At 54.1% G+C, this 24,742-nt stretch overlaps 1 protein-coding gene across 4 annotated transcripts in view; it reads left to right on the plus strand.

The window, feature by feature from the left end:
* The window catches only part of RAB11FIP3 (RAB11 family interacting protein 3 (class II)), a 91,491-nt gene extending 66,839 nt beyond the window's left edge, over nucleotides 1–24,652 (plus strand). For 3 of the 4 annotated variants that reach the window (XM_014936605.1, XM_014936607.1, XM_014936608.1), the window contains 10 exons: nucleotides 4,547–4,681; nucleotides 8,111–8,146; nucleotides 10,764–10,857; nucleotides 13,091–13,194; nucleotides 15,067–15,207; nucleotides 16,156–16,237; nucleotides 18,754–18,891; nucleotides 19,658–19,813; nucleotides 20,227–20,367; nucleotides 21,921–24,652. In XM_014936605.1, the coding sequence (XP_014792091.1) occupies nucleotides 4,547–4,681; nucleotides 8,111–8,146; nucleotides 10,764–10,857; nucleotides 13,091–13,194; nucleotides 15,067–15,207; nucleotides 16,156–16,237; nucleotides 18,754–18,891; nucleotides 19,658–19,813; nucleotides 20,227–20,367; nucleotides 21,921–22,034 (1,141 nt within the window). In that variant the 3' untranslated portion in view covers nucleotides 22,035–24,652. The remainder of the gene's footprint in view (nucleotides 1–4,546; nucleotides 4,682–8,110; nucleotides 8,147–10,763; nucleotides 10,858–13,090; nucleotides 13,195–15,066; nucleotides 15,208–16,155; nucleotides 16,238–18,753; nucleotides 18,892–19,657; nucleotides 19,814–20,226; nucleotides 20,368–21,920) is intronic. The other variant, XM_014936606.1, reaches the window with a different exon arrangement.
* Nucleotides 24,653–24,742: the final 90 nt, after the last annotated feature.

The raw sequence follows: 24,742 nt of genomic DNA on the forward strand, positions 1-24,742 counted from the left end.
TCTAAACGGCCCTTAAACACATCCAGGGATGGTGACTCCACCCCCTCCCTGGGCAGCCTGTTCCAATGCCCGACCACTCTTTCGGTGAAAAATTCCTTCCTAATGTTCAATCTAAACCTCCCCTGTTGGAGCTTGAAGCCATTCCCTCTCGTTCTATTGTTAATTAGAGCTACAGGATATCTCTGGTTCAGGCTGAGCTCTTCTGTTTGGCTGTGGTTTGAATGCAAGGGACGCTGCCGCTTGTAAATGGTCACATCTCCACACACCTTCTCCATGTTGCAAGAGTCTCTTAAGTGGGAAGAACGTCGACAGATTTTCCTGCCGCAGCTCCAGATCTTCACCAGGGAATTAATACAAGAGCCTGCAGGGAACGCTATGGGGTATTGCATTTTCCTGCTTAGTATTCGTGTGTGTGTTTGCAATCCCTCCTCTTGGGTTGCCCCCTCTTCCCTGGCACGGCCATCTAGAAAGAGAAGTCTCTCTACAACGCTTGGTGGGAAATGAGTGGCAACTGAAGGGAGAGTGGCTGGTGGTGGTTTCTACTGGAGACTTACCTCTGGGGCTTGCAGATAAACCCTGCGAAACCTCCGGCGTTAAGAAGGCGGTTGTGTTTGGAACAGAGGATTTCCTCATGCCTTTCAGGTCTACCTGGCCTTATCGTTGCGTGCTGGAAGATCCCGATCGTTCTCTGAGGCTGTGCTGGTTTTCTGAACACAGTCCCACCTCCCCAGTGCCTTTAAACGTAGCAAAACCATAAAGAATCATAGAATCATTAAGGTTGGAAGAGACCCTTGGGATCATCGAGTCCAACCATCTCCCCTACTCTACAAAGTCCTCCCCTACACCATGTCCCTCAGCACTGCATCTAAACGGCCCTTAAACACATCCAGGGATGGTGACTCCACCCCCTCCCTGGGCAGCCTGTTCCAATGCCCGACCACTCTTTCGGTGAAAAATTCCTTCCTAATGTTCAATCTAAACCTCCCCTGTTGGAGCTTGAAGCCATTCCCTCTCGTTCTATTGTTAATTAGAGCTACAGGATATCTCTGGTTCAGGCTGAGCTCTTTTGTGTGGCTGTGGTTTGAATGCAAGGGACGCTGTCGCTTGTAAATGGTCACATCTCCACACACCTTCTCCATGTTGCAAGAGTCTCTTAAGTGGGAAGAACGTCGACAGATTTTCCTGCCGCAGCTCCAGATCTTCACCAGGGAATTAATACAAGAGCCTGCAGGGAACGCTATGGGGTATTGCATTTTCCTGCTTAGTATTCGTGTGTGTGTTTGCAATCCCTCCTCTTGGGTTGCCCCCTCTTCCCTGGCACGGCCATCCAGTAAGAGAAGTCTCTCTGCATCGCCTGGTGGGAAATGAGTGGCAACTGAAGGGAGAAGCTCCTTGCCCGCACCCATATCGGCTGCCAGCGTGCATCCATACACACACCCTGTGGACTCACAGAATTGTAGGATTGTAGGGGTTGAAAGGGGCCTCTGGAGATCATCCAGTCCAACCCCCTGCCAGAGCAGGGTCACCCACAGCAGGTCCCACAGGAACGTGTCCAGGTGGGGTTTGAATGTCTCCAGAGAAGGAGACTCCACCACCTCTCTGGGCAGCCTCTGCCAGGGCTCTGCCACCCTCACAGCAAAGAAGTTTTTTCTCATGTTCAGATGGAATTTCCCATGTCCCAGTTTGTGCCCGTTGCCCCTTGTCCTGTCACTGAGCACCACTGAGAGGAGTCTGGCCCCATCCTCTTGTAACCAACCCTTTAGATACTACAGAATCACCAAATCACCATGGTTGGAAGGGACCTCTGAGATCACCTTTGCTCAGCATCAATGAGATCCTCTCTCAGTCTGCTCTTCTCCAGCTGAACAGCCCCAGGGCTCTCAGCCTTTCCTCAGCACAGAGATGCTCCAGGCCCCTCATCATCTTCATAGCCTCTGCTGGACTCTTCACACAAAAAAGACCCTCACAGCAAAGAAGTTCCTCCTCATGTTGAGATGGAACTCCCTATGTTCAAGTTTGTGCCCATTTCCTCTTGTCCTGTCACTGGGCACCACTGAAAAAAGACTGGCCCCATCCTCCTGACACCCACCTTCGAAGTATTTATAGGCATTGATCACATCCCCCCTCAGTCTGCTCTTCTCCAGACTGAACAGACCCAAGTCCCTCAGCCTTTCCTCACCAGAGAGATGTTTTACTCCCCTCATCATCTTTGTAGCCCTCTGCTGTCCCCTCTCCAGCAGTTCCCTGTCCTTCTTGAACTGGGGAGCCCAGAAGTGGACCCAGTGTTCCAGCTGGGGCCTCCCCAGGTCAGAGCAGAGGGGCAGGATGACCTCCCTCCACCTGCTGGCCATGCTCTTCTTGATGCACCCCAGGAGACCATTGGCCTTCTTGGCCACAAGGGCACATTGCTGGCCCATGGGCAACTTGTTGTGGAAGATGAACGTTCTCCCCGCGATGGAGGGAGGAGGCAGGAAGGCAGAGAGCCTGGCCACTTGCCACCAGGGATAGGTGGGGATGCCCCACGGCGCAGTGCGGTTGAGCTCTCGCCCACTCAATGGGCAACCAACCAACCCAACCAGAGGCCAAGAATATCTGCACGCACCCAAAGAGTGGGTTCTCCTCTACGTTTCTCTTCCCATTTTTATGAATACTGGTTAGATTTTGGTTCACGCCTCACCCGGGGAGGTGGCAGAGAAGAGGAGGACACGCCGAAGGGGGCTCACCTGCAGCCACATGTGGGGACAGAGCCCAGAAATGGGCGCGTCGCTTCTTCCAGGCGCCACAAAAGCTTCTGTCACTTCTGCACAAAGCCTGAGCAACTCAACTGTCTGCTGGTGGATGATGGTTATCCTCGGTCCAAACCTGCCCTAGAGGGTAGAGGGAATATGTTTTTAAATTATTTTTTTTTCCAGGAATGGGAAAAAATGAGCAATTTGGTGTTTACTGTCTTCCAGTTGCCTCTTCTAAGGGGGTTCGGAAATACTGTACAGACGGCACAATCTCAGAGGCCTGACCCTGGGGGTGGTTGGGCTGTTGACACCCCACTGCCACCAAAACCACGTCAATGAGGGGTTATACAAAGGAGCTGGAGCCAGGAGACCCCCCATCCTGGGGTGTCCTGGGCCCTCAGCACCTCCCGGGCCAGGACTTACCAGTGTGGACCTGTGTCACGGGGCTGACTAGCCCTTTGAGATGCCTTTTGGTTTTAAGCTTGCTTGTGTTTGCTCACACCTTTTACCTGTTCTTTCTTATTGAACTGCTTTGTTTTTTTCACTATTAACCTTTTCTTTGATTCGAATCCGTGGCTTCCAGAAGCACCTGTTCCTGCAGGAAAGGATCTGTGGCGTGTATTTGGCCCCAAATTACGACAAAGCCCTTTGCTGTTCAGAATCCCTTGGCCAAACTCTGTCCTGAGTCACGTCAGGGTGGGGGAAATGGTTTGCCCCGTGTCAGCCAGTCCCTCAGCAGCTTCATTCCACGTCAGCAGCTGGAGATGAACCGCTGATGGGACCCATTAGCTCCCCGGGTTGTTAAAGCTCTGGAGATCCCCATGTCCCCGTGCCAAATGATGTTCCCTGCATTAAGGCAACACGGTGGCTTCGCTGTTCTTCCCTTCGTAGGAGACAGCAGTTGAATCACAGCCACCTTTTTGAGTTTAGCCCTAAAAGGGGAGCTCTCCGGGATGAAATTCCGACTCTCTGCGTTACCAGCGGTGGGTTTGCACAGATGCTCGGTTTTTAGAGCATCCCGTTGGAGAACGGCGTGACCCACCAAAGGATTTGGGTCTCACTCCTGGTGCCCGATCCAGCCCTGTGGTCTGCGATAACCGAGATGAACCAGGACCACTGCCAGAGCCTCTCGAGACAGTTTGCTTGGAAAATCATGTCCGAAAATAACCTTCATAGTCGTGTGGGTTTGTTGGAAGCGTGCACCTCGCCTTCCCTGGGCTCTTGGTGGGGTGGGATGAAATTCCAACTCTCTGCGTTACCAGCAGTGGGTTTGCAGCGGCACAAATGCTCGGTTTTTAGACCATCCCGTTGGAAAACGGCGTGACCCACCAAAGGATTTGGGTCTCACTCCTGGTGCCCGATCCAGCCCTGTGGTCTGCGATAACCGAGATGAACCAGGACCACTGCCAGAGCCTCTCGAGACAGTTTGCTTGGAAAATCATGTCCGAAAATAACCTTCATAGTCGTGTGGGTTTGTTGGAAGCGTGCACCTCGCCTTCCCTGGGCTCTTGGTGGGGAGGGATCCTCCACAAGAGCATGAGCTTTGGAAACGTGGCCAAGCTCAAAGTCTCCAAGCTGAGGGTGGTGGAAGTTCTGCTAATTCATAGCAACTCCAGAATGACTGGTGATTTGGCTTCTAAAATCAAGGTGGGGGCAGAGGGAGGAGATGACCCAATCCACTCTGAAGGTTTTAATGGCCAGTCTTGCATCTCAGACCCCTGCCCCACCATCTGTTCAGCTTGTGGAAGCCACGGGTGACAATCAGCCCCGTTCTGTTCTGTTCTGTCCTGTTGAAATGACCCTTGTGATCTCTCTAGCACCAATCCGCTCGCTGCGAAACTGCACAGCATTATCGCAGATGAAGCTTTTGAGTTTTACTGTAGCCAGTGCCACAAACAAATCAACCGCCTCGAGGATCTTTCTGCTCGCCTGAATGATCTTGAAATGAATAGGTAATTGGGCTTGTGTGTGGAGTGATGTTCTGGAAGGAAAGGCTCTCCTTGTCTTGCCCAGGTTTTTTCCTTTGTCCTGGTTGCGAAAGGGGGATGAGTTTCACCAAAGTGAACCTCTCCAGGTGGTAAAAGGCTGGAAGAACGTCACGGAGGGTGAGCAGAGGTTTCCTTTAGTCTGAGCCACGGGGGCTGGCGGACAACGAGAGTCTTCCCTTCTGCTCCGGGTGGCCTCTTTGCATGTCCTGCTGAGCGGTGGGTGCTTCTCCACCCTCCGAGTAGTGCAGTCCTCGCATCGGGACTCAAAGCTGATCGTGTACAGTATTTCTGTCACCAAGGAACAGACTGCCAGGTCTTCTGGCCGGTGGAGGAATTGTTGGTTCCACCTGGAAGGGCAGCTACGGCCCGTCCTCCCGCTGCAGCAGTGACCTGGAGCCACCAGCTTGCTCTCTCTGGGGCTTGGGACCTCTCCTCTAGACGCTCTCACTTTGCAGCAGTAAAATCTTGTTGGGTGGCCCCATCTACCCATGGGCCACCACTAGCCGGGTAGACCTGATAGACGCCGGGGCCTTTGCGTAGGAGCATCAGGAGCTTTGGAATGTAGCGTTTGAGATCTACCAACCAGCAGCTGGACTTGCTGCTTTGACAAGTCGGGGGGAGGGATTTCTATGTGTTCATTTATTTTTTCAGAGCTGTTTGCATTCCGCTGAGTGGAAGGGCGGGGGCATTAACGATAATCATGCTTCTCACCTCTGGTGTGCTTTTTCATGCCTGGTTTCTGGTCACGCTCTTGGTCTCTCTATGTCCTCTACGGGGACAGTGTGACATGGGAGCTCTCCTGGGTTATATAGCCACGGGGAAAAAAACTGGGAAACAAATAGGAGCTTGGCCTTAATTATTTTTTTTTAATGGAAAAAATACTCCTCCCCCTTTCTCTTTCTCGGGTAAATAGTTACCTTTGCTGTTGGAGGCCTTGAGGGTCAGCGATGAGTCTCAGGTTATGTGGTTATTAAGGAGAACACTGGACTTCCCTGGATGCACCAGCAGCCCCGCTCCATTTGAGGCTTTCTCCACCGAATTCACCTGCAAAACTGAGCTACCACCTTGGAGCCACCTGTGCTGGTTGGGTTTCCAGCTTAGGCTTCCCCATCCTGGAGGTGTTGTGGTGGGAATTCCGTAGGTTTTGGTTTGACACATGGACAGGTAGATATGGTTCCTCCAGCTGCCTTCAGGGTTTCCCATGCTGGAAGTGTGTTCCAAGTGTCCCTGGCTCACCAACCCAATGGAAGAGACATTGCCCACCCTTTCTGTGGTGAGGACGTACGAGGTGTCCCCTGCAGCAGGCAGGACCTGTTGGTTGCCCCAAGCATCACCAGCAACACCAGGGGACAAGTCCTAGACTGCAGGTGGAGAGAGGAGCAGAAACTGGACCAAACTCTGTGCCAAGCAGCGTGCCCGGGACACAAAGCCTGAAGACACCTTCTCTGGAGGCTGGGCTGAAGCCCACACCACCCTGTGACACCCTCCCTCTTTCAGGCCGTGGGTTTTTACGCAGCATTTTACACTTGGGAGAAGGTGGGGAGCCTGGTCCAGGCACTACTCCGGAGGGGGAGAAAAAAAATCCACCAGGAGCTTGCGATGAACCAGTTTAGTAAAAGTAGGTTTTGTTTTAGTGCCCTTGAAGCGGAGGTGGTGCGTCTCATCCCCTCCCCACAGCCCAGCACTGCTTTCCACAAGCTGTTTTGCAGAGGAAAAACAAAAAATAAAATATTGTTTCTCCGTGGAGTGCTGGGGACAGAGGTGACTCCGTACAACACCGGGGCCTGACCTCGGGCGAGTGCCCAGCGTCCTTGAAGCGTGTCCAGCAGCAGCTCTTGTGCTCCTCGGAGATGTGGGGTGTGAGGATGCACTATGGACACGAGGGCTGGTGACCCCGACACAGCCCCTGCTCCACCACGGGGTTGGGTTTTTGTTGTTTTTTTTGAAAAAAGAAAATATTCCTGAGCTATTTTTAATTCCTCCTTCTACGAACTAATATAATTGTTGCAGCTCTGGGCGAGGAACGATCTCCCAGATGATTTTATTTATTATTTTTTTGTAAATTTTTTCAATTCTTTACACTGAGCTAAGCACGGGGGAATGTGATTGCTGCTTCTCTGCTGGGGCCAGAGCCGTGTTCGCTGTCGTCGTGCGGGGAGTTGGTGTCCGTGGTGTGTCCCACTGCTCTGTTTGACAACAGCCTGTGTTTGGGTGGAAGAAGAGACCCGAGTTTGGGTGGAAGATGAGACCCCAGCCCCCCAGCTTCCTTGGCTCACACGCAGCTGCATCCCTCGCCGCCCCGGGACTGGAAGGAGCATCTTAGCAAGGAGCTATTTCAGGAAATAAAAAAAAAAAGAGCTTTTTTTTTTTTTGGCTCTACGGGGAGAACCTGCAGCCCTGGCCCTGAGGGATGAGGTGATGCAGAGCTTGGCTTCTTGTACCCTGGGTCACGCTGAGCCTCAGCTAAACCCTGACCGCTGTGGTATGGTGGCAGCTGGCCCTGGGCAAATACAGAGCTGGGGTGCGTGATCTCCATCATTTATGGGTGCAAAGGAGAAGCTTGTCCACCTTTTGGCTCTACGGGGAGAACCTGCAGCCCTGGCCCTGAGGGATGAGGTGATGCAGAGCTTGGCTTCTTGTACCCTGGGTCACGCTGAGGGTATGGTGGCAGCTGGCCCCGGGCAAATACAGAGCCAGGGTGCGTGATCTCCATCATTTATGGGTGCAAAGGAGAAGCTTGTCCACCTCCCCAGCATTCCAGCAGCGCCTGTGCTTCAAATCCAGAAAGGGACACCTCCTAAAAGGCTCCTAAAAGCTCTGAGCTACAAGTTGGCAGCAGTTCTCTGGTGATCCGGAGCCGAACAGCGCGGATAATCTCTGGGAGGAGGGCAGGCCAGAAGGATGGAGGTGCCCACTTGCAGGCAGGAGGTGGTCCCCGTCCCCCGACGGCCGGGCAGGGAGCTCTGGGGGGTGGCAGGAGGGTGCTGTGGGGCACGGGAGCTGGGGCTGAACCCCACCAGGCTCCCTGCTGAACCCCACCGAGCTCCGTGCTGAACCCCACCGAGCTCCCAGCTATAATTAGCCCTTTCCTTAGGGATCAGCTTTCAGGACGGGGAGCAGGCGGCGTGAGGACGCCGTTGCCGGAGGCGGCGAGGTTTTTCTGCCCTGTTCTCCCGTTGGGTTCGTTATCTCCCCGTTGTTAAATAACGTTTCCTCCCCTGCCCCTTCCCCGGGGGTGGCCGGGGTGGTGCATGCGGCGGCTGCTCCCCTGCCATAGCAAAAGGATGTGCCCCCGAGCGCTCGCGCTTTCCTGTTCCCCTCGCTCTCCGCCGTCAGCTTTCCTAACTCTTTCCTCTTTTGTTTTTTTTTTGTTTTTTTTCCTTCCTTTTGCAGTCCCAATAAAAGACTCTCAAGCAAGAAGGTGGCAAGGTAAGCTCACCCTCCCTGCCGGGCCTGGGGAGGGAAAGCTGTCGAAAGAAGTTTGCAGTTTCATACTTCTGGAGGTGTTACACAGCGCTGGGCAGAAGTGGGGTTGATTCCAATGTAGTTTGCGATAGCTGGTTTTTTCCTAAATCGGGGTTTTTTCACTCGTGCACACAGCTGGAGGCTGGTGTCAACCTGGGTTTTTTTCCAGGGTAGAAACTGGGGTGCTTTCCCCCTGCTCCGTCCTGCCGGTGCCCTGGTGGGGGGCACGTGGAGTGGGGAAGGAGTCTCTGGAAGGGCATGTCCCCTCTGGATATGGCTCTCTGCTTCCCGGTGTCACCGCCGTGGGTCTCTAGAGGTCTGTACACCCACCCAGAGGGGTTTCTCCAGCACCCCAAAACAGCCAGCCACCTTAAACAGCTCTCTGTTCCCCGTTGCTCGGTGTGATCCTCAGCGCTTGACTCTGCAGGAGCTGCCCTCCGTGAGGTTTTGGGGAGTTTTAGGAAATCCCACCCTGGGTTTAAACACTCTGGAGCTTCTCTCCTTTGGGACCCTCTCATACGATGCCGGTCACCCTTTCCTTATGGGCATTTTTGTCCCTTTCCTGCATGGGAAAAGCTGGATTTTGCTCTGAATGGCTGGGGCAGAGGGTCCATCCCCTCTTGATGGTGCTCACCTTTCTTTTCCTAGCTTCTCCATCCTGCCTGTTCCCATCTCATCCTGCTTTTATGAATATACTGAGGCTGACCTTAGATGTCCTTGGGAGAGAGATGGCCTCCTTGGCTTTCTCCTTGCCCGTTTCCTAGCGGAACAGGGGTGCTGCAGAGCAATGGGCACCTTCATCTGGGTGATGCTGGGGCTCCTACCCCTGTGTGTCCGTGGGCTGCCCCCGGCAGGGCTCTCCCACCTTTCCCTTCTGCATTTTCCCCGTGGTCAGCAAGTCTCCCCTGGCACGATTTCCCCTCCTGGCAAGGAAGCAGGTCCTCGATATTACATTTCCTAATTCCGGTCATCTTACTTTCTAGATCTTTGTTAAAAACACTGGCAGGAAAGAAGGTTGAAGGGAGCAGCCTGTCCCCAGGTTTCCTGTTTGAGCTCTGATTTGTATCCCGTCTCTGGATTGAGTTAAACTTTTGGGATTTGAGTTAAACTTTTGGGAATGGAGGTGCTCTGTCTCAGGGAGGGTTGAGCTTTCCTGGCTCTTTGCGTTTGCGAGATGCTTTTCTGAGACTGGGACTTGTGGACTCAGGTAAATATTGATTAATTCAAGAGCAGTGGAGTTTAGTTTGTGATAACAAGGAGATAACAGGGTTTTGCTGCCAGAGTAGAGCCAGATCCTTAGGATCAGCCCTTTGCTGCAGATACTGTAATTACCGAATAATACCAAAGCGTTTGCTTTTAGGAAATTGATTTTATTTTGGTAAGGGCTCTTGCCTGATTTTTGTTATCCAGGTTCTGCTTGTGCCAAGAAATCTCAGCTGCTTAGGCCCTGTTGTGCTTGGCATGATTTAAATGACAACTGTGCCTGAGATTTTAGAATCTAAATATATACTCGGGATGAGGATGCAAAATAAGGCTGGTTCTCAGCCCCGGTCTCCTCGGTAAATGCCAGTTACGCTTCGTGAATATTCACATGAGCATATTGTGTAGCAGGGTGAATTTGAGAAGCCCCACATTACAAATTCCTAGGGAAAATCTGAGGTTCAAAGAGACCTCTGGGGTCTTCTCGTTCACCTCCTGCTCGAAGCAGCGCTTTAAAGGCAGATGGAGCTGCTTGCCATAGGAGAACAGAGTGGTTTTCTGCAGGTGGCATCTGCCTGGGGTTCACAGAGCTGGAATACAAGATGTTCTCAACTGCAACCAGTGGCTTCTGGTGCCATGGGGCGATGGAGCTGATCTGCAGCGAAACCAGGAGCCCACACCAGACCCCTCCAAGGGGTGGGTGTCCTTTAGATGGCTGTGGGCACCAATGTCACAAGCTAATGATTAGCTCGCTCTGGGCTGTTGTGGCCGGTGCGGGGAGGTGGGCTGGGGTGTTTCACAACACAATCAGGGTTTTTTTTTCTCCCCCCCCCGTCCCTCCCTTTAACACCCGTTGCCTCCCACTTTTTATTAACCTTATCAGCGGTCAGAGCAGAGAACTCTGTCCCGTGCTGGGTGACACGTGGCTTGGGTAGGTTCCGAAGGAAAGAAAGTGAAAAGAGCGAGCTCTTATCTCTTCCCATGCCAAAGAGCAAGAACAAACGATCATAGTATGAAGTCCCAGCGACGTGTGTCCACGTCCTCGCTGCCCTCGCAGGGTCCAGCTGGTAAGCAGCCACCCCCTAGCCCAGTCATCTGGGCACGCCGAGGCAGTCGGCTTTTGGGAGAACTTGGGTGGTTGAAGGACCACTGCTCTGCCAGGGACCTGGCCCACTCCATCCTTTGCTGTAGATTGTGCAGCCCAGGAAGGAGCAGAGCTATTAAATCCCCTTTGGAGAAGGAGCTGAGGAGGGGAGAGGAGGGACCGTGTACCTGCAGTAATGATTGTCATCTACTGTTGTCATCTGCAGTTGCCATGTCCTGCCATGTTTGCTCTAATGCTGGTGTTGCTGTGGGTTGGGGTGGTTTATCTCCGTTATAGACAGTTGCATCAGACCAGCGCGCTGGCCGTGGGGGTGATGGAGGACTCTTACCGGGACACGCTGGAGTGTACAGAAGAGGACATCACGGACAAGGTAAGAGCAGTGCCTTCTACATCATTCTGGAGCTTACAGTGGCTCTCAACTCTCTGACATCCCTGGGCAGGAGCGTCTTTCACTGCCACCAGGTAGATCCGTGCTGGTGGGACATAGGAAGCCCTCCAAGTGAGGGGATGGAGAACGAAGAGCGCTCCGACCCGAATTGCAGAGGTCCTGTGTTGAGTCAGGAGGTGGCACTGGTGTCTTCTCCCAGGGATGGAGGTGTCCTGCCCTGCCTGCAGCCAGGGTGACTTCCCTCCAGCCTCCAGCTCCCCGGGAGGAGGGGGCAGCTCTTTGCAAGGCTGTATTTTCACTTCTGCTTCATGTAATGAGCCCTTCTCAATTTCTGCTTTTCCAAAGTGAGCGAAATGGCCTGATGTGAGAGGAGGACTTCCTTCCCTTGGCACGCTCTTGCTGTCCCTGCTCGTGCCGTCAGGATACAGAGCTGATTTTGTGCTTTTGGGTTTTACTTGGGGTGTCAGGAGAGAAGGATGGTAGGGCAAGAAAAGAGATAAGAGGAGCACAAGAAAGCTTTTGTTTGACACCCCCCCAGCCCCGGTAAAAATAGCTGAGGGAAAGCAGGACAGATAAAAGTGTGGCTGGAAAGGTGAGCTGTGGCTTGTGTAGTCCTGAAACTCCTTGAAAATGGCTTTTTAATTCTGCAATCACAAACAGCTGCACGGAGCAGCACGTGAAAGAGAAACACACAGGTGTGTGGCTGCACTTGGGTATAATTATAAGGCATAGAAGAGCTTTAAAAAATTTTTAAAAAAACAGAATCACAGAATGCTATGGGGCTGGAAGGGACCTCTGGAGATCATCCAGTCCAACCCCCTGCCAGAGCAGGGTCACCCAGAGCAGATCCCACAGGAACGTGTCCAGGTGGGGTTTGAATGTCTCCAGAGAAGGAGACTCCACCACCTCCCTGGGCAGCCTCTTCCAGGGCTCTGCCACCCTCACAGGAAAGAAGTTCCTCCTCATGTTTAGGTGGAGCTTCTTATATTCAAGTTTGTGTTTTCCAAGTCTACAAGCTGAATGAAACCCTCATGTTCCTGAAGGCATCTGGCTTGGGAAACTGTGTATGCGCTTCTGAGAAGAGCATCGTGTCACAGAATTATAGAATTGTCTGGGTTGTAAGGGACCTTTCAGATCATCAAGTGTCTCTGTGTCTTTCTTTTTTAATCCATTTACATGTCACTTCTCCCCAGAGTGAGGTTTTGGGTTTTGCAGACAGGCTCCTAATTGCCTCTTGTTCGTGATTCTTCTTTATGGGTATAAATGGGATTTTGGGGACCACAAACTCTGTCCTGCTGAGGTTCCCCACACACCCACACTCCTGCTTTGGGGGGGGAAGTAGAGGGGTGCTCTTCAAAGTTGTGCACTATTTAGGGAAAATAAATGAAAACAGGAGAGATGGGGAGGGACTGTGGATGAGGGAAGTTGTGCACCATTTAGGGAAAATGAATGAAAACAGGAGAGATGGGGAGGGACTCTGGATGAGGGAGGGGAGCCCTAGGAGGAGGGGGAAGGGTTGGACCCTGCAAGAGGGGAGATGGAGCTGAGCTGTGGGGAAGAACTTGTTTGGTGTGAGGGTGGTGAGAGCCTGGCCCAGGTTGGCCCGAGAAGCTGTGGCTGCCCCATCCCTGGAGGGGTTCAAGGGCAGGTTGGAGGGGGCTTGGAGCAACGTGGTGTGGTGGGAGGTGTCCCTGCCCAGGGCAGGGGGTGGCACTGGATGGTCCTTAAGTCCCTTCCAACCCAAACCATTCCATGATTTTATGAAAATGTGAATACAGCTGAAATAGGCCCAATATAGGTCCAGGAGCAAATTCTCACCTCTGATCCTACCACACCAGCCAAAATTCTTTCCTCCTACATGACTTTATTTTTGTGTAGCTGTGAACCCAGGGTCTTTCAGTCCTGGTTTGAGGTTGTCCCCAACCTCAGGGCTGCACTGGGATGTGCCAGAGCCCTGCTGGTCTAGCTGGGATCCCTCTAGACCTCCACGTAGCATTTTATCAGAAGGGTATGAAGAAAGTGAAGTGTTTGACCCCATCTTGGTGCACAGGATGCTTTAAATCAAGCCATGGCTACCCGATTCCGGTGGCAGTCATCCATTTTGAAGTAGGTGGCCCAGGAGTGAGCTCCAGTGCCCAGTTGCTCCATCACTTGGTGCTCCTCTGCCATCAGGTTTGAGCACAGGAGGCTGATCCTCCCCTCTCCCCTCACGCAGGTGGTCTTTCTGGAGAAGCGGGTGACGGAGCTGGAGAAGGACACGGCTGCTAATGGTGAGCAGCACAGCCGCCTCAAGCAGGAAAACCTGCAGCTCGTGCACAGGTAAGGGAGCCCAGCTTGTGCCAGGGCCAAAAATACAGCTTGGCATCACCCATGGTGCCTTTCCTCACTCCCTTGGGGAAAGGAGGCAGCAGGAGAGGAGAAACATGGACAGAAAATAGCAGGAAAGCTTCCCAGCTCTGCCCTCAATGATCCGATCCCTCCCTGGCCGTGGTTAAATCCAGCCGGGGTTCAGGCTGCAACGAGGGGTGTCTGTGTGGGGGATCACAGCATCCTGCACACGGGCTTTTCCGGGTCTCCAGCAAATTCCCAGGAAACTGTTTGCAGCTCAGGTGGGACAAGTGGCCAACCTGCCAGCAGCTCTCTCCTTTGCAATGTTCTGCTCACTATAACAGTGCTTCTTAAGTCTTTTTTTAATATCTTGGGGTTTTTTATGCATCGCCCATCCTCTGGATGTCCACCCTGAAAGGTCTCTGTGGAGCTCTGGAGCTCCAGGGGTCGGTTGAGAGGACCACAGGGAGGTCTCATGCACCTTGGAATGCTTCCCAATCAAGGAGGAGAACACACTCACCCTCTGTGGACTCTTTCTGGTCCCTTATTTCACCCCTTAAACCTGGGTGGGAGGCACAGCAGGGTCCTTACTGCCCATCTCTGCCCTCCCCACATCCTGCTACTTTGGGATCCTGGCTGGGGCGCAGCCTTTCACATCCCATTTGATTTAATCGCCGTCTTTACTAATCGGGCAGGTTTCTCCCTTCCAGCAGCGTATTTACCCTCGGCAGATAAACCCGGCAGGAGTTTATCTATAGGGCTGTAAGTCTGTTAAGTAACAATCGTGTCAGGGAACCAACAAAGGCTCCTCTAAGCCCCGATAAACTTTGCGGCCGGGGAAGTGTTTTCACTTGAGCAGCTTGGCCCAGAAGTGTCAGTCGGCTTTGAATCAAGTAAAGCCCCAAGTGTACTCGTTGCCAGTTGAAGAATGGGTAAATTTGGCAAAAAGCCTTCCCCACCTGCCCGTGCAAAGCAGTTGTGTGATCTCCAGCCTCCTAAGGAACCTCAGCTCTCTCACTGCTGCTGGGCTCAGGGGGTTGACCGGGCACGGGGGCTTGGGCTACCTCTGCCTGCTCCAGAGAGCCAAACGTGGCCACTTTTGGTCTCAGGACCACGTGGGAATTGCTGTTAGGCCAGCACATGGAGAAAGCTGACCTGCAGAATCCCACCTTTTTAGTCAGAAAACCCACCGCTGCTGGGCTCGGGGGGGTTGACTGGGCATGGGGGCTTGGGCTACCTCTGCCTGCTCCAGAGGGCCAAACGTGGCCACTTTTGGTCTCAGGACCACGTGGGAATTGCTGTTAGGCCAGCACATGGAGAAAGCTGACCTGCAGAATCCCACCTTTTTAGTCAGAAAACCGGGAGAGTGAAAAGGAGGAGGATGGGCTGAGGTTCTCACTGAGGTGCTCGTTGGGGGTGATGCTGTGCCCATGACCCATGGGCTGTGGCTTCTTAAATCATTACTGTGCTTACTCACCTCACCCCCTTGCTGGCCTCCCTCTTCAAAGGAGTTTGGTGCAGCCTGGAGACTCAAAACAAACTCAACAGAGGTGATCCCAGTGAGTTCCAGCTGGGTTGTTTTATTTGAGTGCCATGTTGGGCAGCAGTAGTGTCCTTTGGGATTCCACGGGCCGTGGTGTGTTCCCACTGCATCTGCTGGGACCAGGTGAAGCCTTTGGACTCCTGCCGCTTGAGACAGCCATGGGAGCAACACAGCTTGCTCTATTTCCTAATTTCCTTCTCCCAGTTATTCCGTGGGGTGGGAGAAAGGCTGGGAAGAGGGTTTGATTCCCTCCCTGGGGATGGCAGCGCGCCAGGGGTGAGCCACGAGGAGCTGCTAATCCTCTCTCTCTCCCTCCACAGAGCCAACGCTCTCGAGGAACAGCTGAAGGAGCAGGAGCTGAGGGCCGACCAGACCCTCCTGGAGGAGATCAAGAAGCAGAGGGAACTGCTGAGCAAAATGGAGAGGGAGAAGAGCATCGAGATTGAGAACCTGCAGGCCAGGTGGGGCTGGGGCAGGGCTGGGTTGGGGGCTCCTGAACCCACATGTACCTTCTGGAAGTCGTGTTGCTTTGCAACCGCAGCCTTTGGGGACACAAAGTGTGGCAGACAGTGAGTTTAACTTGCTTAAAAATATAACTAAAGTCATGATAAACCCTGAGTTTTGGCTACTTCTCCTACCTTTGTTACTAAATCAAGCCCCTCCGTGTACCTGCTCTCAGACCATTTGAATTTCCCTGATGCAGTTTAAATTTAGCTCAGTTTGTGAGTGAAGAGGTGGTTTGTTCCTAGGAATGACCCGTGGAAGTATGTTTCGTGCTCAGATGTTTTCCACCTTCATGGAAATATCTGGGAAGGAAGAGCTGTTGGACAGGCAGCGTCCAGGAGAAAGTACAGGAGAAAGGGGGGTGGGAGAGGTTTCATTTATTTGCCAGGGGATGTTTGATGGGGTATTTCTTGCTGCTTCTCCAGAATGTATTTTCCTCTCGTTCAGCCCTTGCAGCAAATGACAGATGAAGGCAGTAGGGGTTTTTACCAGGCTTGTAGCAGGACAGTTACTGTGACAAATGGATGTCACTTTACCTGGGGAATGCAAAGCTGAGACCCTCTCTGAACCCTCTGCCTCTGCCCAGGTGATGTCTTTGCTCTTTGGTGCCCAGTGCTGAGGCTTGTCCATGGACTGATGAAGCCCTTGGCCTGAGGAGTGGCCTTGGACTGGTTGAGGAGGGTTGACACTGGAGATTGGACTCTCCAGAAGTCATATGGATGCCCCTTTTTTCCACCTGGGAGTAGAACTAGTGGAAGCTTTAAGTTTTGCTTTGAAAAAATAAAATAAATCACTGCTGCCTTGCCTTCAGCAGGTCCTGGTTAAATAGTGGTCTTTCTTTTTAACCGAGCCTCCTCACTTTGGGTGTTGGGCTGAGTCTCTTATGCCTCTCTCTGCCCTTGCAGGCTGCAGCAGCTGGATGATGAGAACAGCGAGCTGAGATCCTGTGTCCCTTGTTTAAAAGCCAACATTGAGAGGCTGGAGGAGGTGAGGGCCGCGGGTGCTCGGGGCGTTTCTGGGCTCTCCCGTGGCTGGAGCCGAAATTCGCGTTTCCACGAAGGGCTGACGTGAGATCTGTTTAATGTAACGAGCAAATCAGCTTCTTCTGCCTTCCAGTCCCTCCAGAGCTCCCCGCGGACCAGAGCTAACCCGTGCCATGCAGATTCCCAGTGTTTGCCTTGGAAACTGGGATTAACAAACCCCCCAGTAAATCTCTGGGTGCCGGTGCAGCCCACGGGAAGCAGAGCCACGGGGCGCAGCAGTGACAGCCCTGTCCTGCCTGGTTAGGAGGGGACTCGTGCCCTCTTGTGGAAGCTTGTCCCCATTCCTGTGGCAGTGGGACATTCCTCTGGAAGGGAGGAAGAGGAGCAGGCATGCTTCATCCCTGCGGCGGATTCATCCTTGCTGGGATTTGCGTGTTGAGTCTTCAAAGCACTGCGTTATCTCCCAGATCCTCCCCTCCCTCTCCCTGCTCAGGATCCGAAGCTGCTTAGGGCTGGGGTGAGAAGCTTCCCGAGGCACCACAGTCTCCATGGGCTGGACAAGATCCTCATTTTTTGGAAAGAATGTGTGTTACAGACGTAACATCTGGTACAGAGGCTGTATTTTGTTTCTGTTCAAGCTCGTGGCAGATGTAGGATTAAAATTTCAGTGGAATCAAATCTCTCTGCCCAGCTGAAGGCCCTCAAGTGTTTCATCCCCTTGCAGTCTCTGTACATCTCTACTTGACGTGGCCACCATGACATGGTCCTCATCTGCCAAGACCTTGCAAACTCAGTGCGTTGATGCTGGGGGTGGGAAAACCACTGTGGATCCGAGGATAAACTTCCTGCCTGGGTGTGTTTCAGCCCCGGGAGGTTGGTTTCGGTCCTCAGTCTCTCTGTGGAGCAGTGCTGCTTTTCTCCACGGTTAATGGGATTAACGAGGAGCGAGAGGTGCAATTCCTGCCCCTCCCTGCGTGACCTCCTGTCCTGTACGTTGTCTGAAATCAGGATTTCATGGTCAGCATTGCATTTTTTTTTACTGGTGCAGTGCTTTTGGTGCTGTGCTCCACGGAGCAGGGCACCCCACACCCAGCAGCTGGAGCTGCTCCTCTCCTCTTGGTGGCATGGACCGTCCAGACCAGGCTTTGCTTGGGGGTAATTTTTGTCTTTCTGGAAGCCAAACCCTTCCTCCTGGGGAGAGCCAGGCTGGGAGCTGGGAGCTTGGGCAGGAGTTGAACTGGTGGCAGGCAGCAGGATGCTGCTGTACAGGGAAGTGTCCTGTGCAGGGCTGTTGTCACCAGCCAGGGACAAGCTTCACCCTCTGTCTCAAATGTTGAGCCAGGGCTTTGGCTATAGGAAGGGGACAGATGGGGAGAACTGGGCTGTGTGTTTTACATCCTGGCTTGAACTGGTCACGGTCCTTCTTGTGCCAAGCCGTGATTAAATTCTTTTGTATCTGAAACAGAATGAGCATCCCCAGAGTGATGTAAGACCTTGGATTCCTGGCTTTTCGGGAATTCAGACTGAAAGAGCCTTATGGTTTAATGTCTGTCCTTGGCCAGTAGACTCTGTGCTGGCCCCAGTCCTGCCCCAGCCGTGTCCCACGCCAGCACCGCGCTGCCCAGAATCATCACAGAATCACAGGATGGTTTGGGTTGGAAGGGACCTTAAAGCCCCCCCAGTGCCACCCCCTGCCCTGGGCAGGGACACCTCCCACCACACCACGTTGCTCCAAGCCCCCTCCAACCTGCCCTTGAACCCCTCCAGGGATGGGGAGATCTTTTCACCTCTTTAACTCTACCAGCTCCTTGGCTTTCAGCTCTTCCCAGCTCTGCCCTTTACCTCTCCTCCCATCAGCAATGACTTCCAAGCAGGCCGACCCACTGCCCAGCTCTCCACAGGAGCTGGAGGAAGACTTTTTTCCCCTTTACCATCATATTTTGCAGCTCCAGGTCCCTGGGTGACTGCCTTTGCCAGTGTGAGCCCAGCAGTGTGTCTTTGCTGTGCTCAAGTGAAGGGAGCACCAGGAGTTATCATAGAATCACAGAATGGTTTGGGTTGGAAGGGACCTCAAAGATCATCGAGTTCCAACCCCCCTGCCCTGGGCAGGGACACCTCCCACCACACCACGTTGCTCCAAGCCCCCTCCAACCTGCCCTTGAACCCCTCCAGGGATGGGGCAGCCACAGCTTCTCTGGGCAACCTGGGCCAGGCTCTCACCACCCTCACACCAAACAAGTTCTTCCTCAAAACAAAACCTTCCCAAGCGCCGCTGTTTCCCCCTGTGCGTTTATTCTTGAGTCGTCTCTCGTTCCCTCTCTCTTTAACGGGGCTATTTTGGTGCACGGCCCTTGCTGCTGCCAAAACTTGAGGCTCTGAAGCCCTGAGACAGCAAACGTGATCCCAGCAGGCAGAGCATCCTCCTGCGTCAGCGAGAGGAGCCTTCCCCGCCGTGCCCAGCGTGTGCCATGCCCTTGAGCCGGTGGGGAAGAGCCCTGGCAGCCTTTCGTGTCCTTACAGGAGAAGCAGAAGCTGCTGGATGAGATCGAGGACCTCACGGTGCAGCTGACGGAGGAGCAGGAGAAAAAGAGGAAGATGGGGGACAAGCTGAGTCAGGAGAGGCACCAGTTTCAGAAGGAGAAGGAGTCGACGCAGGAGGTAAGCAGAGCTGCCTCCCTGTCCTGCCCGTCCCCCAAATTAGGGCTCTGGGGGGAGGCTGGCCTCGGCACCCTCTTCAAAAATAGATATAACTGGAGCATTTTAGTCCTGCCTGGGCAGAGATGGAGCTCTGTAACACCCAGGGCTTTTGCCTGCCTTAAAATTCAGCTGAGAGTGTCTGTGTCTGCAGACCCAGCAGGACTGTGTCCCCCCCGGCCCCTTCCCATGGGGCCCATTTCTCTTCTGCATCGAAGGAGCGGTGACAGAAACACGGTGACAATGACACGTGGAGCCAGCTGGCAGGAGGAGAGGGCTGTGAAAGCTTGGGGGGCAGAAACACACACCCCCCCAAGCCCCTTCCAGGTGTCTGGGGTTGGTCATTCCAGCTGGAGGCTCGGGCAGGACTTGCTGTTGGGGGAGGAAAGGAGCTTTGGGCCTCAAAGTGGAAATTCTTGTCATTTTGGTGATGCTGAGAGGTGAGATGGGGATTCACAGTGTTGTGGCAGGAGGGACCTGCCTGAGGAAGTCCCCTCACTGCTGGGGGGTTGGGCTGCTCCTCCAGACCCAGAGTCAGCATCTTTGGTGCTCCATCAAAGTCTTTCCAGGGCTGCTCTCGTGGATTTAACCAGTTCCTCCTCTCTGGTGGACGTGGCGGGGGAGGAAGGGGAAGCCACACGTGCACCCCCAGAAAGGCTCCGTTAATCCTGCAATCCGTGAGGTTGCCCCGTCTGTCACAACTCAGTTGTCCCCTTCCCTTGTCCTGCAGCTCATTGAGGACCTCAGGAAACAGCTGGAGCACTTGCAGCTCTTCAAACTGGAAGCGGAGCAGCGGAGAGGCCGGAGCAGCAGCGTGGGGCTCCAGGAGTACAACAGCAGGACGCGGGAAACCGAGCTGGAGCAAGAGATCAAGCAGCTCAAGCAGGTACCTGGGGCTGGGCAGGGAGGGAAGAGGGTGGCTGCTCGGGCTGCAAAAGGGGATGGTGATTCCCTGATGCCAAGGGGTGGCCAGCGGGGACCTTCCTGAGGAGCTGACCCTTGATCCAGCAGCCTCCTCCCTTTCTTGCTCTCCTGTCCTGGGCCAGGAGAGGTTGGCTTCTTCCTTTGGAGGATGGCATGTACCCTCAAGAGCTCCTCTGTGGTGTCCCCAGGATCTTCTTGGCATATTCCATCTATGCCATGTTTCAGAGATTCTCCAGGCTCTGCTGAGATGGAGCCAGGAGACCCGGGGCTGGTGAGGGAGCTGCTGGTTGGGTCGAAAGCTCTTGCCTCCCCAACTGGGTCTGCTCTGAGGGCACCAGGGGCTTCAGCAGCCTCTGCTTTGTCTGTTGTGAACAGGACAACAGGAACCTGAAGGAGCAGAACGACGAGCTGAACGGACAGATCATTAACTTGAGCATCCAGGGAGCCAAGAACCTCTTCTCAGCCTCCTTCTCTGAATCCCTGGCAGCGGAGATCAGCTCGGTCTCCAGAGATGAGGTATGTGTTTCCCTCAAAACCCATCTTCCTGGGGTTGGGGGGACGTTTCCTCTCCTCTCAGCTACCCGAGGGCCTGGGAGGAGCTGATGTGGCCCCGTCTGTGGTACAGCTCGCTCCCAAAACTCACTTGAAAGCTGTCCTGAGGGAAGAGATAGCCACACAACTATTTGAAGAGCTTGCAGGGCCTTATCCTGCCTGCCAGCCCTTCCTTCCTGGGAGCAGGGGAAGCTGCTGCCTCCCAGTTTGCTGATACTGGCAGCTCCACAGTGCCTTCCCCTTCCTGGGACAGGCCAGCAAGCACTGGGTGGGTCTCTCTGTAGTTGTCCTAAAACAGATCTTAAAGATCTTGGCTTCTCTGGCACGTGCTCTCCCTGCTCCCCACGGCTGTTCCCCACACCCTGGTGTCAGAGTCGGATCTTTCAGACCCTGAAGAGCGTCAGGGGAAAACACACGTGTTTTGGGGATCAAAGGGAGATGCGATGCTCCCCGCTTTCTCCTGGCTGAGAAATTGAGGAAGGAAAGGAGTCAGCAGGGCCAGCAGCTGAGGGCATCTCCTCATCTTCAGCCAGAGCCTGCTCGAGGAGGGAGGAAGGCTGAGGGGAGCCCCGGAGATCCCAGTACTTATTCCTCCAGCAGCTGGTCATCTGGTCCCTGGCAGTGATGCGAGGAAACACTTGTCCATGGCTGGGGACAGCCCATGGCAGAGTGAAGAAGGGGAGAAACCTCCATGGGTGCACAGAGCCAAGAAAAACAGGACAAGGTGCTGCCCCTGGGGAGGAATAACCCCCTGCAGCAGGACAGGTTGGGGCTGACCTGCTGGAGAGCAGCTCTGAGGAAAAAGACCTGGGAGTCCTGGTGGACAACAGGATGCCCATGAGCCAGCAATGGGCCCTGGTGGCCAAGAAGGCCAAGGGCATCCTGGGGGGCATCAGGAAGAGTGTGAGCAGCAGGTGGAGGGAGGTCATCCTGCCCCTCTGCTCTGCCCTGGGGAGGCCCCATCTGGAGCACTGGGTCCAGTTCTGGGCTCCCCAGTTCCAGAAGGACAGGGAGAGGGGACAGCAAAGGGCTATGAAGATGATGAGGGGAGTAGAACATCTCTCTGGTGAGGAAAGGCTGAGGGACTTGGGTCTGTTTAGTCTGGAGAAGAGAAGGCTGAGGGGGGATCTGATCAATGTCTATAAATCCTTAAAGGGTGGGTGTCAGGAGGATGGGGCCAGTCTTTTTTCAGTGGTGCCCAGGGACAGGACAAGAGGAAATGGGCACAAACTGGAACAGAGGAAGTTCCATCTAAACATGAGGAGGAACTTCTTTGCTGTGAGGGTGGCAGAGCCCTGGCAGAGGCTGCCCAGAGAGGTGGTGGAGTCTCCTTCTCTGGAGACATTCAAACCCCACCTGGACATGTTCCTGTGGGACCTGCTGTGGGTGACCCTGCTCTGGCAGGGGGTTGGAGGAGATGATCTCCAGAGGTCCCTTCCAAGCCCGACCATTCTGTGATTTTGTCCCTGAGCAGCAGCAAAGGGTGACCTCTCCCTGCCTTTCTCCCTCCCTCGCAGCTCATGGAAGCCATTCAGAAGCAAGAGGAGATCAACTTCCGCCTGCAGGACTACATCGACAGGATCATCGTGGCCATCATGGAGACCAATCCCTCCATCCTGGAAGTGAAGTAAGGGCGAGCCGAGAGCCGCCGGCTGTGCGCTCGTCCACGGGTGTGGATTTGGTGCTCTGAGAGGATGAAAGGGGACTGGAAACGTCTTTGCTCTTGATGAAGGCACAAGGAAAGCGTCGCCTCGGACCGGCGGGCGGATCAGCCAGCGGACCAGGGACAAAAAAGAAAACCAGCAGCAAGGCTTTGGTGTCTGACTCCATTATTTTGAAGCCCCTTCTGGTTTTGAGGGGCGAAAGGGAACCTGGAGAAGAAACGCAGGCAACGGACGGCTGGAGGAAGGACCTGCATCGGCCCCGCTACGCGTGAAGCCGGGGACTGTCCCGAGGGCGGGCTCAGAGCCTCCAGAGCGTGGGGAGAGGGTTTCTCCCAACTGCGGGATAACGGGACGGGGACGGAAGCGCCGGAGCCGACGTTTTCCCCGTCCAGCCCAAGGATCTGCTTTGCCAAAGTGTCCCCGACACACTCACTCACTGGGGCAGACCTGGGAAAGAGGGAAACGACGTGTCCCCGGACTCACAGAGGTGGTTTGTGGGTTTGGTTTTTGTTGTTGTTTGGGTTTTGTTTTTTTGGGTTTTTTTGTTTTGAGTTTTGTTTTTTTTTTTTAATTAACTTAATGCAAATGTCCTCATTCAGCTGGCACGGTTCCTCCTTGCCCTGCCCGGGGTTGTGTGCGGAGCGCGCTGGCTCCTCGCTCTCTGGCCGGTGGCAGGAAGAGGCAGGGGAGCAGCTGGTGTTTTTGGGGACAGGGCGTTAAGCGCACTTTGTCACCTGCCTCCTTATTTATTTTATTATTATTATTATTTCTTTTTGCTCTGTGGCTCACTACCGTCGGCACGCCGTGGCATTCCCGGCTCCGCTGCCCTTCTCCTGGCTCTGGGGTTCCTCTGTGGGCATCCATGGGGCCAGGCTGGCTCTGGGAGGAGAGGTCCCCTCTGTCCCCAGCTGTGGCTGCAGGGGTGCTGTCTATCTGTCTGTCTGTCTGTCTGTCCAGCCTGCAGGGACCGGGGAAAGGCTGCGACTCTTCAACTTTGCACTGGAGGCTGGTCCTGACCACCTCTCCCTGTCACCGGTGGCCGAGGGTGGTCAGGGTGAGGTCTGGGAAGCCCCAGAAGAAAGGGGTGAGCTCGCCACCTTGCCTCCCAAGGTCCTCCCAAGGCTTGGGGACTGTGCCATTGCCACCCGGAGCAGGGCTCTGCTGGTGACAGCCGCGGTCCTGGAGGGGAGAGCCCGCTCCCCCTGCCTTTCCCTGCGCTGGGGCCGGGGCCGGAGCCGCTGCCCTCCTTTCTCCAGAGCCCCCTCGGCATCACCCCGGGCTCAAATCTCCCTGCCCTTTTTGGGGGAGAGGAGACCAGAGACTCCGACAGCAGCTCCCTGGGAAACAAAAGCCATGTTTACATCAGACAGCTTTTGGCTCGCTGGCCCCAGCCGCCGTGGCGTGAGCGTGACCCCGGGGAGCAGCCGCTTCCACCAACCCCTTCCTTCCTCTCCAGCTCCTGGGGATCCGGCTTCCTTTAGTACATCAGGCCCCCCCAAAAAAGCCGTTTCTTTTTTCCTGCTTGGCAGGTTTGAGAAGTGCCGGGGTGGCCTGGAAAAGAGAAGTCAGGGCCATCCCTTGGCCACTGCGTCCCCGCTCCTCCCCAAAAGGCTTCCACGCGGCGGCACATCTCTCTCTCTCTCTCTCTTCCCTCGGTGGCAGAGCAGCCCTGTGTCCCTGCAGGGAGAGGTGGCAGCTGCCCCAGCCTTACTCCCTTTTTTGGGGGGGTCCCTGGTGGCTCCCGGGTCCCCTGAGCTGGTGGCCCTGGGGGAAATCAGCCAAAACCCAGAGCCGGTCGAGCCCCTCCATCACCATCACCCTCCCTCTCCCACCTCTGGGTGCTCAAACCCCTCCATGGCCTTGGGCGAGGTGGGGGCGAACCCCAAAAATCCTTGGGGGGGGGGGGGGGGGAGGGAACAACCCATCCTATCCCCCCCCCTGGCATTTTTCCCCCCCCTCCCTGCCCCGAGTCCGCGGGAAGAAGCCACGTAAATGTACATTTCCAGAGAAGCTTTTGGGTGTAAATCAGTGTAAACTTGGAGAGGGAAAATTTTTCTATCTTGTAGAGTAGGTATTTTTATAGAATGAAGGTTGATCATTTTTTTAATACTTTAAAAAAAAGAAGAGAGAAATGTATCTGTGTATACACAAAAGCATATATATATATATATATATGTACAAATATATAAATATCGGAGATCTGCCTTTTCTCGACTCGGGATCCCGGATCCCCAGGTCAAACAATTGTCTTTTTTCCTGTCGCTCACCCAGAGGTACTGTAACTGTAAATAAGCACCGGGAAAAAGTTTTAAGCAAACAAAGCACTGACTTGCACATTCACCATGCTTTAAAGTCCCTATGGAGAAAAAAAAAAAAAAATAATACAAAAAAACAAACAAACAAACAAACAACAAAAAAAAATCCCCAACCTGTACTTCCCAAAAATGTTCCCTCTTTCCCCACCGCTCTGTGAAGGAAGTTCTCCCTCCACCCCACCCCCCCCCTCATAAAAAAAAGAGGCAAAAACAGCATTGTCTTAAATGATGTATCGATTCTTGTCGGATTAAAAGCTGTTACTATTCCTGCCCCCAGACCTTCTTTCCGCAGAGGTGGCTCGGAGCATCCTGAGTATCCGGGGTCCAGCTCCCCCCGTGGGGCTGGATGGGGCTGGAAAT

The sequence above is a fragment of the Calidris pugnax genome, unplaced genomic scaffold, assembly GCF_001431845.1.
Source record: "Calidris pugnax isolate Ruff unplaced genomic scaffold, ASM143184v1 scaffold17, whole genome shotgun sequence".
Classification (NCBI taxonomy): Eukaryota; Metazoa; Chordata; class Aves; order Charadriiformes; family Scolopacidae; genus Calidris; species Calidris pugnax.